The sequence below is a fragment of the Gouania willdenowi genome, chromosome 13 (assembly GCF_900634775.1).
Source record: "Gouania willdenowi chromosome 13, fGouWil2.1, whole genome shotgun sequence".
Taxonomy (NCBI): Eukaryota; Metazoa; Chordata; class Actinopteri; order Blenniiformes; family Gobiesocidae; genus Gouania; species Gouania willdenowi.
Genome location: NC_041056.1, coordinates 29,995,299 through 30,012,157, shown reverse-complemented (window position 1 = coordinate 30,012,157; position 16,859 = coordinate 29,995,299). Strand labels below are relative to the sequence as shown.

The 16,859-nt window shown below is 46.3% G+C and overlaps 1 protein-coding gene across 1 annotated transcript in view; it reads right to left on the bottom strand.

The window, feature by feature from the left end:
* Positions 1 to 8,766: 8,766 nt before the first annotated feature.
* LOC114474686 (TRPM8 channel-associated factor homolog) overlaps positions 8,767 to 16,859 on the bottom strand; it is a 17,020-nt gene continuing 8,927 nt past the window's right edge. Inside the window, exons 11-29 of the mRNA XM_028465123.1 lie at positions 16,530 to 16,534; positions 15,805 to 15,961; positions 15,706 to 15,716; positions 15,392 to 15,541; positions 14,516 to 14,672; positions 14,417 to 14,427; positions 14,097 to 14,246; positions 13,194 to 13,350; positions 12,972 to 12,979; positions 12,775 to 12,924; positions 11,878 to 12,034; positions 11,656 to 11,663; positions 11,459 to 11,608; positions 10,583 to 10,739; positions 10,484 to 10,494; positions 10,164 to 10,313; positions 9,267 to 9,423; positions 9,045 to 9,052; positions 8,767 to 8,997 (exon numbers count right to left, since the gene is read on the bottom strand). Coding sequence (XP_028320924.1) covers positions 8,767 to 8,997; positions 9,045 to 9,052; positions 9,267 to 9,423; positions 10,164 to 10,313; positions 10,484 to 10,494; positions 10,583 to 10,739; positions 11,459 to 11,608; positions 11,656 to 11,663; positions 11,878 to 12,034; positions 12,775 to 12,924; positions 12,972 to 12,979; positions 13,194 to 13,350; positions 14,097 to 14,246; positions 14,417 to 14,427; positions 14,516 to 14,672; positions 15,392 to 15,541; positions 15,706 to 15,716; positions 15,805 to 15,961; positions 16,530 to 16,534 — 1,985 coding nt within the window. The remainder of the gene's footprint in view (positions 8,998 to 9,044; positions 9,053 to 9,266; positions 9,424 to 10,163; positions 10,314 to 10,483; positions 10,495 to 10,582; positions 10,740 to 11,458; positions 11,609 to 11,655; positions 11,664 to 11,877; positions 12,035 to 12,774; positions 12,925 to 12,971; positions 12,980 to 13,193; positions 13,351 to 14,096; positions 14,247 to 14,416; positions 14,428 to 14,515; positions 14,673 to 15,391; positions 15,542 to 15,705; positions 15,717 to 15,804; positions 15,962 to 16,529; positions 16,535 to 16,859) is intronic.

Sequence of the window (16,859 nt, the reverse complement as noted above, 5' to 3'; positions counted from 1 at the left end):
GCAACATCATCAGCAACTTAAACAGTGGCAACTATTGATGTTGCTGCTGACATTGCCCTTGTTGTTGCTGCTGATGCTGTTGCCGCTGTTGATGTTGCTGTTGACGTTGCCAATGTTGTTGCTGCTGCTGTTGCCCCAACAACAAGGGCAACATCAGCATTAATATCAACAGTGGCAACAGCATCAGCAGCAACAACAACAAGGGCAATGTCAGCAGCAACATCAACAGCAACATCAACAACAAGGGCAATGTCAACAGCAACATCAGCAACAACAACAGCCTTACCAGCAACAGCAAGGGCAACATCAGCATCAACATAAACTGCTGCAACAGCATCAGCAGCAGCAACATCAACTACTGCAGCAGCATCAGCAGCAGCAACATCAATAGCAACAGCAGCAGGAGCAACAACAAAGGCAACATCATCAGCAACTTAAACAGTGGCAACTATTATGTTGCTGCTGACATTGCCCTTGTTGTTGCTGCTGATGCTGTTGCCGCTGTTGATGTTGCTGTTGACGTTGCCCTTGTTGTTGCTGCTGCTGTTGCCCTAACAACAAGGGCATCATCAGCATTAATATCAACAGTGGCAACAGCGTCAGCAGCAACAACAACAAGGGCAATGTCAGCAGCAACATCAACAGCAGCAGCAACGGCAAGGATGTCAACAGCAACATCAGCAGCAACAACAACAAAGGCAATGTTAGCAGCAACAAGGGCAATGTCAGCTGCAACATCAACAGCGACAGCAGCAGCAACAACAACAAGGATGATACTGTTGCCACCGTTGATGTTACTGTTGAAGTTGCCCTTGTTGTTGATGCTGCTGCTGTTGCTATTGATGTTGCTGCTGATATTGCCCTTATTGTTGTTGCAGCTGAAGCTGTTGTCGCTGTTGATGTTGCTGTTGACGTTGCCCTTGTTGCCTCATCAGCTGTTCTCTATATTTAACTAGCATCAAGAACAGCAACGACTTCCGCAGCAAGAACAACAAGGGCGATGTCAGCAGCAACATCAACAGCAACAACGGCAAAAGCAACAACAAGGGAAATGTCAACAGCAACATCAGCAGCAACTACAGCATCAGCAGCTACAACAAGATCAATGTTAACAACAGTATCAGCAGCAACAACAAGGGCAATGTCAGCTGCAACATCAACAGCGACAGCAGCAGCAGCAACAACAACATGGATGATACTGTTGCCACCGTTGATGTTGCTGTTGACGTTGCCCTTGTTGTTGCTGCTGCTGTTGCCCTAACAACAAGGGCATCATCAGCATTAATATCAACAGTGGCAACAGCGTCAGCAGCAACAACAACAAGGGCAATGTCAGCAGCAACATCAACAGCAACAACGGCAACAGCAACAACAAGGGCAATGTCAACAGCAACATCAGCAACAACAACAGCATTACCAGCAACAGCAAGGGCAACATCAGCATCAACTGCTGCAACAGCATCAGCAGCAGCATCATCAATAGCAACAACAGCAGGAGCAAGAACAAGGGCAACATCATCAGCAACTTAAACAGTGGCAACTATTGATGTTGCTGCTGACATTGCCCTTGTTGTTGCTGCTGATGCTGTTGCCGCTGTTGATGTTGCTGTTGACATTGCCCATGTTGTTGCTGCTGCTGTTGCCCTAACAACAAGGGCAACATCAGCATTAATATCAACAGTGGTAACAGCATCAGCAGCAACAACAACAAGGGCAATGTCAGCAGCAACATTAACAGCAGCAGCAACGGCAAGGATGTCAACAGCAACATCAGCAGCAACAACAACAAAGGCAATGTTAGCAGCAACAAGGGCAATGTCAGCTGCAACATCAACAGCGACAGCAGCAGCAACAACAACAAGGATGATACTGTTGCCACCGTTGATGTTACTGTTGAAGTTGCCCTTGTTGTTGATGCTGCTGCTGTTGCTATTGATGTTGCTGCTGATATTGCCCTTATTGTTGTTGCAGCTGAAGCTGTTGTCGCTGTTGATGTTGCTGTTGACGTTGCCCTTGTTGCCTCATCAGCTGTTCTCTATATTTAACTAGCATCAAGAACAGCAACGACTTCCGCAGCAAGAACAACAAGGGCGATGTCAGCAGCAACATCAACAGCAACAACGGCAAAAGCAACAACAAGGGAAATGTCAACAGCAACATCAGCAGCAACTACAGCATCAGCAGCTACAACAAGATCAATGTTAACAACAGTATCAGCAGCAACAACAAGGGCAATGTCAGCTGCAACATCAACAGCGACAGCAGCAGCAGCAACAACAACATGGATGATACTGTTGCCACCGTTGATGTTGCTGTTGAAGTTGCCCTTGTTGTTGCTGCTGCTGCTGTTTCTATTGATGTTGCTGCTGATATTGCCCTTGTTGTTGCTGCTGAAGCTGTTGTCGCTGTTGATGTTGCTGTTGACGTTGCCCTTGTTGTTGAATCAGAAGACTCATCAGCTGTTCTTTATTTTGTACGAGCATCAAGGACAGCAACGGCGTCAGCAGCAAGAACAACAAGGGCAATATCAGCAGCAACATCAACAGAAACAGCAGCAGCAACAACAAGGGCAATGTCAACAGCAACATCAGCAGCACCTACAGCAACTACAACAAGATCAATGCCAACAACAGCATCAGCAGCAACGAGAATGGTTATGTCAGCAGCAACATCAACAGGAGCAGCAACAACAGCATCACTAGCAACATCAAGGACAACGTCAGAATCAACATCAACAGCTGCAGCAGCAGCAGCAACAAAGGCAAGATCATCAGCAACATAAACAGTGGCAAATATTGATGTTGTTGCTGACATGCCACTGTTGATATTGCTGCTGATGTTACCTTTGCTGTTACGGCAACAGCAGCAGCAACAACATGGGCAATGTCAGCAGCAACATCAACAGCAGCAGCAACAACATGAACGTCAACAGCAACATGAGCAGCAATAACAACAAGGATGATGCTGTTGCCACTTTTGATGTTGCTGCTGACGTTGCCCTTGTTGAATCAGAAGACTCATCAGCTGTTCTCTATTTTTTATTAACACCAAGGACAGCAGCGACAGCAACATCAAGTGCAACAAGGGCAACATCAGCAGCAACATCAACAAGAAGGACAATGCCAACAGCCACATCAGCAGCAACTTCAACAGCGACAACAGCATTAGCAGCAGCAACAACAAGGACAATGTCAACAGCAACAACAGCATTACCAGCAACCGCAAGGGCAACATCAGCAGCAACATCAACAGCTGCAACAGCATCAGCAGAAGCAACAGCAGCAACAACAAGGGCAACATCATCAGCAACTTAAACAGTGGCAACTATTGATGTTGCTGCTGACATTGCCCTTGTTGTTGCTGCTGATGCTGTTGCCGCTGTTGACATTGCCCATGTTCTTGCTGCTGCTGTTGCCCTAAAAACGAGGACAACATCAGCAGCAATATTAACAGTGGCAACAGCATCAGCAGCAACAACAACAAGGGCAATGTCAGCAGCAACATCAACAGCAGCAGCAATGACAAGGACGTCAACAGCAACATCAGCAGCAACAACAACAAGGTTTATGCTGTTGCCACTTTTGACGTCGCTGCTCACGATGCCCTTGTTGTTGAATTAGAAGCCTCATCAGCTATTCTCTATGTTTAACTAGCATCAAGGACAGCAACAACTTCAGCAGCAAGAACAACAAGGGCGATGTCAGCAGCAACATCAACAGCAACAACGGCAACAGCAACAACGAGGGCAATGTCAACAGCAACATCAGCATCAGCAGCAACAACAAGGGCAATGTCAGCTGCAACATCAACAGCGACAGCAGCAGCAACAACAACAAGGATGGTACTGTTGCCACCGTTGATGTTGCTGTTTACGTTGCCCTTGTTGTTGCTGCTGTTGCTATTGATGTTGCTGCTGATATTGCCCTTGTTGTTGTTGCTGCTGAAGCTGTTGTCGTTGTTGATGTTTCTGTTGCCCTTGTTGTTCAATCAGGAGACTCATCAGCTGTTCTCTATATTTTACGAGCATCAAGGACAGCAACGACATCAGCAGCAAGAACAACAAGGGCAATATCAGCAGCAACATCAACAGAGACAGCAGCAGCAACAACAAGGGCAATGTCATGTTGCTGCTGATGCTGTTGTTGACATTGATCTTGTTGTAGTTGCTTTTGCCCCTGTTGTTTTTGCTGCTGATGCTGTTGCCGCTGTTGATGTTGCTGCTGACGTTGCCCTTGTTGAATCAGAAAACTCATCAGCTGTTTTCTATTTTTTACTAACGCCAAAGACAGCGGCGACATCAACATCAAGAGCAACAAGGGCAACATCAGCAGCAACATCAACAAGAAGGACAAGGCCAACAGCAACATCAGCAGCAACAACAAGGGCAACATCAGTAGCAACATCAACAGCCACAACAGCATTAGCAGCAGCAACAACAAGGGTAATGTCAATAGCAACATCAGCAACAACAACAGCATTACCAGCAACAGCAAGGGCAACGTCAGCGTCAACATCAACGGCTGCAACAGCATCAGCAGCGGTAACATCAACAGCGACAGCAGCAGCAGCAACAACAAGGGCAACATCATCAGCAACTTAAACAGTGGCAACTATTGATGTTGCTGCTGACATTGCCCTTGTTGTTGCAGCTGATGCTGTTGCCGCTGTTGATGTTGCTGTTGACGTTGCCCATGTTCTTGCTGCTGCCGTTGCCCTAACAACAAGGGCAACATCAGCAGCAATATCAACAGTGGCAACAACAAATACAACAAGATCAATGTCAACAACAGCATCAGCAGCAACAAGATAGGTTATGTCAGCAGCAACATCAACAGCAGCAGCAACAACAGCATCACTAGCAACATCAAGGGCAACGTCAGCATCAACATCTACAGCTGCAACAGCAGCAGCAATATGGGCAAGATCATCAGCAACATAAACAGTGGTAAATATTGATGTTGTTGCTGACATTGCCCTTGTTGTTGCTTTTGATGTTGTTGCCGCTGTTGATGTTGCTGTTGACTTTGCCCATGTTGTTGCTGCTGCTGTTGCCGTAACAGCAAAGGCAACATCAGAAGCAATATCAACAGTGGCAACAGCTTAAGCAGCAACAACAACAGGGGCAATGTCAACAGCAACATCAACAGCAGCAGCAACAACATGAACGTCAACAGCAACATCAGCAGCAATAACAACAAGGATGATGCTGTTGCCACTTTTGATGTTGCTGCTTACGTTGCCCTTGTTGAATCAGAAGCAACTACAGCATCAGCAGTTCCAACAAGATCAATGTCTACAACAGCATCAGCAGCAACAAGAAGGGTTATGTCAGCAGCGACAGCATCAGCAGCTGCAGCAACAACAACAAGGGCATAGTCTACAGCAACATTAATAGGGGCAACTGTTGTTGCTGCTGATGTTGCTGTTGTCCTTGTTGTTGCTGATGCTGTCACTGTTGATGTTGCTGCTGATTTTGCCCCTGTTGTTTTTGCTGCTGATGCTGTTGCCGCTGTTGATGTTGCTGCTGACATAACCTTTCTTGTTGCTGCTGATGCTGTTGTTGACATTGATCTTGTTGTAGTTGCTGTTGCCCCTGTTGTTTTTGCTGCTGATGCTGTTGCCGCTGTTGATGTTGCTGCTTACGTTGCCCTTGTTGAATCAGAAGCAACTACAGCATCAGCAGTTACAACAAGATCAATGTCTACAACAGCATCAGCAGCAGCAACAAGAAGGGTTATGTCAGCAGCAGCAGCAGAAACAACAACAAGGGCATAGTCTACAGCAACATTAATAGGGGCAACTGTTGTTGTTGCTGCTGATGTTGCTGTTGATGTTGTCCTTGTTGTTGCTGCTGCTGTCACTGTTGATGTTGCTGCTGACTTTTCCCCTGTTGTTTTTGCTGCTGATGCTGTTGCCGCTGTTGATGTTGCTGCTGACGTTGCCCTTGTTGAATCAGAAGACTCATCAGCTGTTCTCTATTTTTTACTAACACCAAGGACAGCAGCGACATCAGCATCAAGAGCAACAAGGGCAACATCAGCAGCAACATCAACAAGAAGGACAATGCCAACAGCAACATCAGCAGCAAAAACAAAGGCAACATCAGTAGCAACATCAACAGCGACAACAGCATTAGCAGCAGCAACAACAAGGGCAATGTCAATAGCAACATCAGCAACAACAACAGCATTACCAGCAACAGCAAGGGCAACGTCAGCATCAACATCAACAGCTGCAACAGCATCAGCAGCAGTAACATCAACAGCAGCAACAACAAGGGCAACATCATCAGCAACTTAAACAGCGGCACCTATTGATGTTGCTGCTGACAATGCCCTTGTTGTTGCTGCTGATGCTGTTGCCTCTGTTGACGTTGCCCTTTTGAATCAGAAGACTCATCAGCTGTTCTCTATTTTTTACTAACACCAAGGACAGCAGCGACATCAACATCAAGAGCAACAAGGGCAACATCAGCAGCAACATCAACAAGAAGGACAATGCCAACAGCCACATCAGCAGCAACAACAAGGGCAACATCAGCAGAAACATCAACAGCGACAACAGCATTAGCAGCAGCAACAACAAGGGCAACGTCAACAGCAACATCAGCAACAACAACAGCATTACCAGCAACAGCAAGGGCAACGTCAGCATCAACATCAACAGCTGCAACAGCATCAGCAGCAGCAACATAAACTGCAACAGTAGCAGCAGCAACAACAAGGGCAACATCATCAGCAACTTAAACAGTGGCAACTATTCAACTATTTCTTGCTGCTGCTGTTGCCCTAACAACAAGGGCAACATCAGCAGCAATATCAACAGTGGCATCAGCAGCAACAACAAGGGCAATGTCAGCAGCAACATCAATAGTTGCCACTGTTTAAGTTGCTGATGATGTTGCACTTGTTGTTGCTGTTGGCATTGTCCTTCTTGTTGATGTTGCTGCTGATGTTGCCCTTGTTGCTCTTGATGTTGATGTCGCCGCTGTCCTTGGTGTTAGTAAAAAATAGAGAACAGCTGAAGAGTCTTCTGATTCAACAAGGGCAACGTCAGCAGCAACATCAACAGCGGCAACAGCATCAGCAGCAAAAACAACAGGGGAAAATTCAGCAGCAACATCAACAGTGACAGCAGCAGCAACAACAAGGACAACATCAACAGCAACATCAGCAGCAACAACAACAGTTTCCCCTATTAATGTTGCTGTAGACTATGCCCTTGTTGTTGTTGTTGCTGCTGCTGCTGCTGCTGACATAACCCTTCTTGTTGCTGCTGATGCTGTTGTAGACATTGATCTTGTTGTATTTGCTGATGCTGTAGTTGCTTCTGATTCAACAAGGGCAACGTAAGCAGCAACATCAAAAGTGGCAAAAGCATCATCCTTGTTGTTATTGCTGCTGATGTTGCTGTTGACGTTCATGTTGTTGCTGCTGCGGTTGATGTTGCTGCTGACATTGCCCCTGTTGTTGTTGCTGCTTAAGCTGTTGCCACTGTTGATATTGCTGCTGATGTTGCCTTTGCTGTTATGGCAACAGCAGCAGCAACAACATGGGCAAAGTCAGCAGCGACATCAACATCAAGAGCAACAAGGGCAACATCAGCAGCAACATCAACAAGAAGGACAATGCCAACAGCCACATCAGCAGCAACAACAAGGGCAACATCAGCAGAAACATCAACAGCGACAACAGCATTAGCAGCAGCAACAACAAGGGTAACATCAACAGCAACATCAGCAACAACAACTGCATTACCAGCAACAGCAAGGGCAACGTCAGCATCAACATCAACAGCTGCAACAGCATCAGCAGCAGCAACATAAACTGCAACAGTAGCAGCAGCAACAACAAGGGCAACATCATCAGCAACTTAAACAGTGGCAACTATTCAACTATTTCTTGCTGCTGCTGTTGCCCTAACAACAAGGGCAACATCAGCAGCAATATCAACAGTGGCATCAGCAGCAACAACAAGGGCAATGTCAGCAGCAACATCAATAGTTGCCACTGTTTAAGTTGCTGATGATGTTGCACTTGTTGTTGCTGTTGGCATTGTCCTTCTTGTTGATGTTGCTGCTGATGTTGCCCTTGTTGCTCTTGATGTTGATGTCGCCGCTGTCCTTGGTGTTACTAAAAAATAGAGAACAGCTGATGAGTCTTCTGATTCAACAAGGGCAACGTCAGCAGCAACATCAACAGCGGCAACAGCATCAGCAGCAAAAACAACAGGGGAAAAGTCAGCAGCAACATCAACAGTGACAGCAGCAGCAACAACAAGGACAACATCAACAGCAACATCAGCAGCAACAAAAACAGTTGCCCCTATTAATGTTGCTGTCGACTATGCCCTTGTTGTTGTTGCTGCTGCGGCTGCTGCTGTTGCTGCTGACATAACCCTTCTTGTTGCTGCTGATGCTGTTGTAGACATTGATCTTGTTGTAACTGCTGATGCTGTAGTTGCTTCTGATTCAACAAGGGCAACGTAAGCAGCAACATCAAAAGTGGCAACAGCATCATCCTTGTTGTTATTGCTGCTGATGTTGCTGTTGACATTCATGTTGTTGCTGCTGCTGCTGTTGATGTTGCTGCTGACATTGCCCCTGTTGTTGTTGCTGCTTAAGCGTTTGCCACTGTTGATATTGCTGCTGATGTTGCCTTTGCTGTTACGGCAACAGCAGCAGAAACAACATGGGCAAAGTCAACAGCAACATCAACAGCGGCAACAACATCAACAGCAACAACAATGGCAATGTCAGCAACAACATCAATATTTGCCACTGTTTATGTTGCTGATGATCTTGCCCTTGTTGCTGCTGCTGTTGCAGCTGTAGATTTTGATGCTGACGTTGCCCTTGATGTTGCTAGTGATGCTGTTGTTGCTGCTGCTGTTGATGTTGCTGCTGACATAACCTTTCTTGTTGCTGCTGATGCAGTTGTTGACATTGATCTTGTTGTAATTGCTGTTGCCACTGTTGATATTGCTGCTGATGTTGCCCTTGTTGTTAGGGCAACGGCAGCAGCAAGAACATGGGCAACGTCAACAGCAACTTCTACAGCGGCAACAACAAGGGAAATGTCAGCAGCAACATCAATAGTTGCCACTGTTTAAGTTGCTGATGATCTTGCCCTTGTTGTTGCTGCTGCTGCTGTCGCTGTTGATGTTACTGCTGCTGATGCTGTTGCAGCCGTTGATGTTGATGCTGACGTTGCCCTTGCTGTTGCTGGTAATGCTGTTGTTGTTGCTGATGTTGCTACTGACATTGCCCTTGTTGTTGCTGCTGCTAATGCTGTTGTCGCTGTAGATGTTGCTACTGATGTTGCCCTTGTTGTTGCTGCTGATGTTGCTGTTGGCATTGTCCTTCTTGTTGATGTTGCTGCTGATTTTGCCCTTGTTGCTCTTGATGTTGATGTCGCCGCTGTCCTTGGTGTTAGTAAAAAATAGAGAACAGCTGAAGAGTCTTCTGATTCAACAAGGGCAACGTCAGCAGCAACATCAACAGCGGCAACAGCATCAGCAGCAAACACAACAGGGGCAAACTCAGCAGCAACATCAACAGTGACACCAACAGCAACAACAAGGACAACATCAACAGCAACATCAGCAGCAACAACAACAGTTGCCCCTATTAATGTTGCCGTAGACTATGCCCTTGTTGTTGTTGTTGCTGCTGCTGCTGCTGCTGCTGCTGCTGCTGACATAACCCTTCTTGTTGCTGCTGATGCTGTTGTAGACATTGATCTTGTTGTATTTGCTGATGCTGTAGTTGCTTCTGATTCAACAAGGGCAATGTAAGCAGCAACATCAAAAGTGGCAAAAGCATCATCCTTGTTGTTATTGCTGCTGATGTTGCTGTTGACGTTCATGTTGTTGCTGCTGCGGTTGATGTTGCTGCTGACATTGCCCCTGTTGTTGTTGCTGCTCAAGCTGTTGCCACTGTTGTTGTTGCTGCTTAAGCTGTTGCCACTGTTGATATTGCTGCTGATGTTGCCTTTGCTGTTATGGCAACAGCAGCAGCAACAACATGGGCAAAGTCAACAGCAACATCAACAGCAACAACAAGGGCAATGTCAGCAACAACATCAATATTTGCCACTGTTTATGTTGCTGATGATCTTGCCCTTGTTGCTGCTGCTGTTGCAGCTGTAGATGTTGATGCTGACGTTGCCCTTGATGTTGCTAGTGATGCTGTTGTTGCTGCTGCTGTTGATGTTGCTGCTGACATAACCTTTCTTGTTGCTGCTGATGCTGTTGTTGACATTGATCTTGTTGTAGTTGCTGTTGCCACTGTTGATATTGCTGCTGATGTTGCCCTTGTTGTTTGGGCAACGGCAGCAGCAAGAACATGGGCATTGTCAACACCAACATCAACAGCGGCAACAACAAGGGAAATGTCAGCAGCAACATCAATAGTTGCCACTGTTTAAGTTGCTGATGATCTTGCCCTTGTTGTTGCTGCTGCTGCTGTCGCTGTTGATGTTACTGCTGCTGATGCTGTTGCAGCCGTTGATGTTGATGCTGACGTTGCCCTTGCTGTTGCTGGTAATGCTGTTGTTGTTGCTGATGTTGCTATTGACATTGCCCTTGTTGTTGCTGCTGCTAATGCTGTTGTCGCTGTAGATGTTGCTACTGATGTTGCCCTTGTTGTTGCTGCTGATGTTGCTGTTGGCATTGTCCTTCTTGTTGATGTTGCTGCTGATTTTGCCCTTGTTGCTCTTGATGTTGATGTCGCCGCTGTCCTTGGTGTTAGTAAAAAACAGAGAACAGCTGAAGAGTCTTCTGATTCAACAAGGGCAACGTCAGCAGCAACATCAACAGCGGCAACAGCATCAGCAGCAAACACAACAGGGGCAAAGTCAGCAGCAACATCAACAGTGACAGCAACAGCAACAACAAGGACAACATCAACAGCAACATCAGCAGCAACAACAACAGTTGCCCCTATTAATGTTGCTGTAGACTATGCCCTTGTTGTTGTTGTTGCTGCTGCTGCTGCTGCTGACATAACCCTTCTTGTTGCTGCTGATGCTGTTGTAGACATTGATCTTGTTGTAACTGCTGATGCTGTAGTTGCTTCTGATTCAACAAGGGCAACGTAAGCAGCAACATCAAAAGTGGCAACAGCATCATCCTTGTTGTTATTGCTGCTGATGTTGCTGTTGACATTCATGTTGTTGCTGCTGCTGCTGTTGATGTTGCTGCTGACATTGCCCCTGTTGTTGTTGCTGCTTAAGCGTTTGCCACTGTTGATATTGCTGCTGATGTTGCCTTTGCTGTTACGGCAACAGCAGCAGAAACAACATGGGCAAAGTCAACAGCAACATCAACAGCGGCAACAACATCAACAGCAACAACAATGGCAATGTCAACAACAACATCAATATTTGCCACTGTTTATGTTGCTGATGATCTTGCCCTTGTTGCTGCTGCTGTTGCAGCTGTAGATTTTGATGCTGACGTTGCCCTTGATGTTGCTAGTGATACTGTTGTTGCTGCTGCTGTTGATGTTGCTGCTGACATAACCTTTCTTGTTGCTGCTGATGCAGTTGTTGACATTGATCTTGTTGTAATTGCTGTTGCCACTGTTGATATTGCTGCTAATGTTGCCCTTGTTGTTAGGGCAACGGCAGCAGCAAGAACATGGGCAACGTCAACAGCAACTTCTACAGCGGCAACAACAAGGGAAATGTCAGCAGCAACATCAATAGTTGCCACTGTTTAAGTTGCTGATGATCTTGCCCTTGTTGTTGCTGCTGCTGCTGTCGCTGTTGATGTTACTGCTGCTGATGCTGTTGCAGCCGTTGATGTTGATGCTGACATTGCCCTTGCTGTTGCTGGTAATGCTGTTGTTGTTGCTGATGTTGCTACTGACATTGCCCTTGTTGTTGCTGCTGCTAATGCTGTTGTCGCTGTAGATGTTGCTACTGATGTTGCCCTTGTTGTTGCTGCTGATGTTGCAGTTGGCATTGTCCTTCTTGTTGATGTTGCTGCTGATTTTGCCCTTGTTGCTCTTGATGTTGATGTCGCCGCTGTCCTTGGTGTTAGTAAAAAATAGAGAACAGCTGAAGAGTCTTCTGATTCAACAAGGGCAACGTCAGCAGCAACATCAACAGCGGCAACAGCATCAGCAGCAAACACAACAGGGGCAAACTCAGCAGCAACATCAACAGTGACACCAACAGCAACAACAAGGACAACATCAACAGCAACATCAGCAGCAACAACAACAGTTGCCCCTATTAATGTTGCTGTAGACTATGCCCTTGTTGTTGTTGTTGCTGCTGCTGCTGCTGCTGCTGCTGCTGCTGACATAACCCTTCTTGTTGCTGCTGATGCTGTTGTAGACATTGATCTTGTTGTATTTGCTGATGCTGTAGTTGCTTCTGATTCAACAAGGGCAACGTAAGCAGCAACATCAAAAGTGGCAAAAGCATCATCCTTGTTGTTATTGCTGCTGATGTTGCTGTTGACGTTCATGTTGTTGCTGCTGCGGTTGATGTTGCTGCTGACATTGCCCCTGTTGTTGTTGCTGCTCAAGCTGTTGCCACTGTTGTTGTTGCTGCTTAAGCTGTTGCCACTGTTGATATTGCTGCTGATGTTGCCTTTGCTGTTATGGCAACAGCAGCAGCAACAACATGGGCAAAGTCAACAGCAACATCAACAGCAACAACAAGGGCAATGTCAGCAACAACATCAATATTTGCCACTGTTTATGTTGCTGATGATCTTGCCCTTGTTGCTGCTGCTGTTGCAGCTGTAGATTTTGATGCTGACGTTGCCCTTGATGTTGCTAGTGATACTGTTGTTGCTGCTGCTGTTGATGTTGCTGCTGACATAACCTTTCTTGTTGCTGCTGATGCAGTTGTTGACATTGATCTTGTTGTAATTGCTGTTGCCACTGTTGATATTGCTGCTAATGTTGCCCTTGTTGTTAGGGCAACGGCAGCAGCAAGAACATGGGCAACGTCAACAGCAACTTCTACAGCGGCAACAACAAGGGAAATGTCAGCAGCAACATCAATAGTTGCCACTGTTTAAGTTGCTGATGATCTTGCCCTTGTTGTTGCTGCTGCTGCTGTCGCTGTTGATGTTACTGCTGCTGATGCTGTTGCAGCCGTTGATGTTGATGCTGACATTGCCCTTGCTGTTGCTGGTAATGCTGTTGTTGTTGCTGATGTTGCTACTGACATTGCCCTTGTTGTTGCTGCTGCTAATGCTGTTGTCGCTGTAGATGTTGCTACTGATGTTGCCCTTGTTGTTGCTGCTGATGTTGCTGTTGGCATTGTCCTTCTTGTTGATGTTGCTGCTGATTTTGCCCTTGTTGCTCTTGATGTTGATGTCGCCGCTGTCCTTGGTGTTAGTAAAAAATAGAGAACAGCTGAAGAGTCTTCTGATTCAACAAGGGCAACGTCAGCAGCAACATCAACAGCGGCAACAGCATCAGCAGCAAACACAACAGGGGCAAACTCAGCAGCAACATCAACAGTGACACCAACAGCAACAACAAGGACAACATCAACAGCAACATCAGCAGCAACAACAACAGTTGCCCCTATTAATGTTGCTGTAGACTATGCCCTTGTTGTTGTTGTTGCTGCTGCTGCTGCTGCTGCTGCTGCTGCTGCTGCTGACATAACCCTTCTTGTTGCTGCTGATGCTGTTGTAGACATTGATCTTGTTGTATTTGCTGATGCTGTAGTTGCTTCTGATTCAACAAGGGCAACGTAAGCAGCAACATCAAAAGTGGCAAAAGCATCATCCTTGTTGTTATTGCTGCTGATGTTGCTGTTGACGTTCATGTTGTTGCTGCTGCGGTTGATGTTGCTGCTGACATTGCCCCTGTTGTTGTTGCTGCTCAAGCTGTTGCCACTGTTGTTGTTGCTGCTTAAGCTGTTGCCACTGTTGATATTGCTGCTGATGTTGCCTTTGCTGTTATGGCAACAGCAGCAGCAACAACATGGGCAAAGTCAACAGCAACATCAACAGCAACAACAAGGGCAATGTCAGCAACAACATCAATATTTGCCACTGTTTATGTTGCTGATGATCTTGCCCTTGTTGCTGCTGCTGTTGCAGCTGTAGATGTTGATGCTGACGTTGCCCTTGATGTTGCTAGTGATGCTGTTGTTGCTGCTGCTGTTGATGTTGCTGCTGACATAACCTTTCTTGTTGCTGCTGATGCTGTTGTTGACATTGATCTTGTTGTAGTTGCTGTTGCCACTGTTGATATTGCTGCTGATGTTGCCCTTGTTGTTTGGGCAACGGCAGCAGCAAGAACATGGGCATTGTCAACACCAACATCAACAGCGGCAACAACAAGGGAAATGTCAGCAGCAACATCAATAGTTGCCACTGTTTAAGTTGCTGATGATCTTGCCCTTGTTGTTGCTGCTGCTGCTGTCGCTGTTGATGTTACTGCTGCTGATGCTGTTGCAGCCGTTGATGTTGATGCTGACGTTGCCCTTGCTGTTGCTGGTAATGCTGTTGTTGTTGCTGATGTTGCTATTGACATTGCCCTTGTTGTTGCTGCTGCTAATGCTGTTGTCGCTGTAGATGTTGCTACTGATGTTGCCCTTGTTGTTGCTGCTGATGTTGCTGTTGGCATTGTCCTTCTTGTTGATGTTGCTGCTGATTTTGCCCTTGTTGCTCTTGATGTTGATGTCGCCGCTGTCCTTGGTGTTAGTAAAAAATAGAGAACAGCTGAAGAGTCTTCTGATTCAACAAGGGCAACGTCAGCAGCAACATCAACAGCGGCAACAGCATCAGCAGCAAACACAACAGGGGCAAAGTCAGCAGCAACATCAACAGTGACAGCAACAGCAACAACAAGGACAACATCAACAGCAACATCAGCAGCAACAACAACAGTTGCCCCTATTAATGTTGCTGTAGACTATGCCCTTGTTGTTGTTGTTGCTGCTGCTGCTGCTGCTGACATAACCCTTCTTGTTGCTGCTGATGCTGTTGGAGACATTGATCTTGTTGTAACTGCTGATGCTGTAGTTGCTTCTGATTCAACAAGGGCAACGTAAGCAGCAACATCAAAAGTGGCAACAGCATCATCCTTGTTGTTATTGCTGCTGATGTTGCTGTTGACATTCATGTTGTTGCTGCTGCTGCTGTTGATGTTGCTGCTGACATTGCCCCTGTTGTTGTTGCTGCTTAAGCGTTTGCCACTGTTGATATTGCTGCTGATGTTGCCTTTGCTGTTATGGCAACAGCAGCAGAAACAACATGGGCAAAGTCAACAGCAACATCAACAGCGGCAACAACATCAACAGCAACAACAATGGCAATGTCAGCAACAACATCAATATTTGCCACTGTTTATGTTGCTGATGATCTTGCCCTTGTTGCTGCTGCTGTTGCAGCTGTAGATTTTGATGCTGACGTTGCCCTTGATGTTGCTAGTGATACTGTTGTTGCTGCTGCTGTTGATGTTGCTGCTGACATAACCTTTCTTGTTGCTGCTGATGCAGTTGTTGACATTGATCTTGTTGTAGTTGCTGTTGCCACTGTTGATATTGCTGCTGATGTTGCCCTTGTTGTTAGGGCAATGGCAACAGCAAGAACATGGGCAACGTCAACAGCATCAGCAGCAACAACAAGGGCAATGTCAGCAGCAACATCAATAGTTGCCACTGTTTAAGTTGCTGATGATCTTGCCCTTGTTGTTGCTGCTGCTGCTGTCGCTGTTGATGTTACTGCTGCTGATGCTGTTGCAGCCGTTGATGTTGATGCTGACGTTGCCCTTGCTGTTGCTGGTAATGCTGTTGTTGTTGCTGATGTTGCTACTGACATTGCCCTTGTTGTTGCTGCTGCTAATGCTGTTGTCGCTGTAGATGTTGCTACTGATGTTGCCCTTGTTGTTGCTGCTGATGTTGCTGTTGGCATTGTCCTTCTTGTTGATGTTGCTGCTGATTTTGCCCTTGTTGCTCTTGATGTTGATGTCGCCGCTGTCCTTGGTGTTAGTAAAAAATAGAGAACAGCTGAAGAGTCTTCTGATTCAACAAGGGCAACGTCAGCAGCAACATCAACAGCGGCAACAGCATCAGCAGCAAACACAACAGGGGCAAACTCAGCAGCAACATCAACAGTGACACCAACAGCAACAACAAGGACAACATCAACAGCAACATCAGCAGCAACAACAACAGTTGCCCCTATTAATGTTGCTGTAGACTATGCCCTTGTTGTTGTTGTTGCTGCTGCTGCTGCTGCTGCTGCTGCTGCTGACATAACCCTTCTTGTTGCTGCTGATGCTGTTGTAGACATTGATCTTGTTGTATTTGCTGATGCTGTAGTTGTTTCTGATTCAACAAGGGCAATGTAAGCAGCAACATCAAAAGTGGCAAAAGCATCATCCTTGTTGTTATTGCTGCTGATGTTGCTGTTGACGTTCATGTTGTTGCTGCTGCGGTTGATGTTGCTGCTGACATTGCCCCTGTTGTTGTTGCTGCTCAAGCTGTTGCCACTGTTGTTGTTGCTGCTTAAGCTGTTGCCACTGTTGATATTGCTGCTGATGTTGCCTTTGCTGTTATGGCAACAGCAGCAGCAACAACATGGGCAAAGTCAACAGCAACATCAACAGCAACAACAAGGGCAATGTCAGCAACAACATCAATATTTGCCACTGTTTATGTTGCTGATGATCTTGCCCTTGTTGCTGCTGCTGTTGCAGCTGTAGATGTTGATGCTGACGTTGCCCTTGATGTTGCTAGTGATGCTGTTGTTGCTGCTGCTGTTGATGTTGCTGCTGACATAACCTTTCTTGTTGCTGCTGATGCTGTTGTTGACATTGATCTTGTTGTAGTTGCTGTTGCCACTGTTGATATTGCTGCTGATGTTGCCCTTGTTGT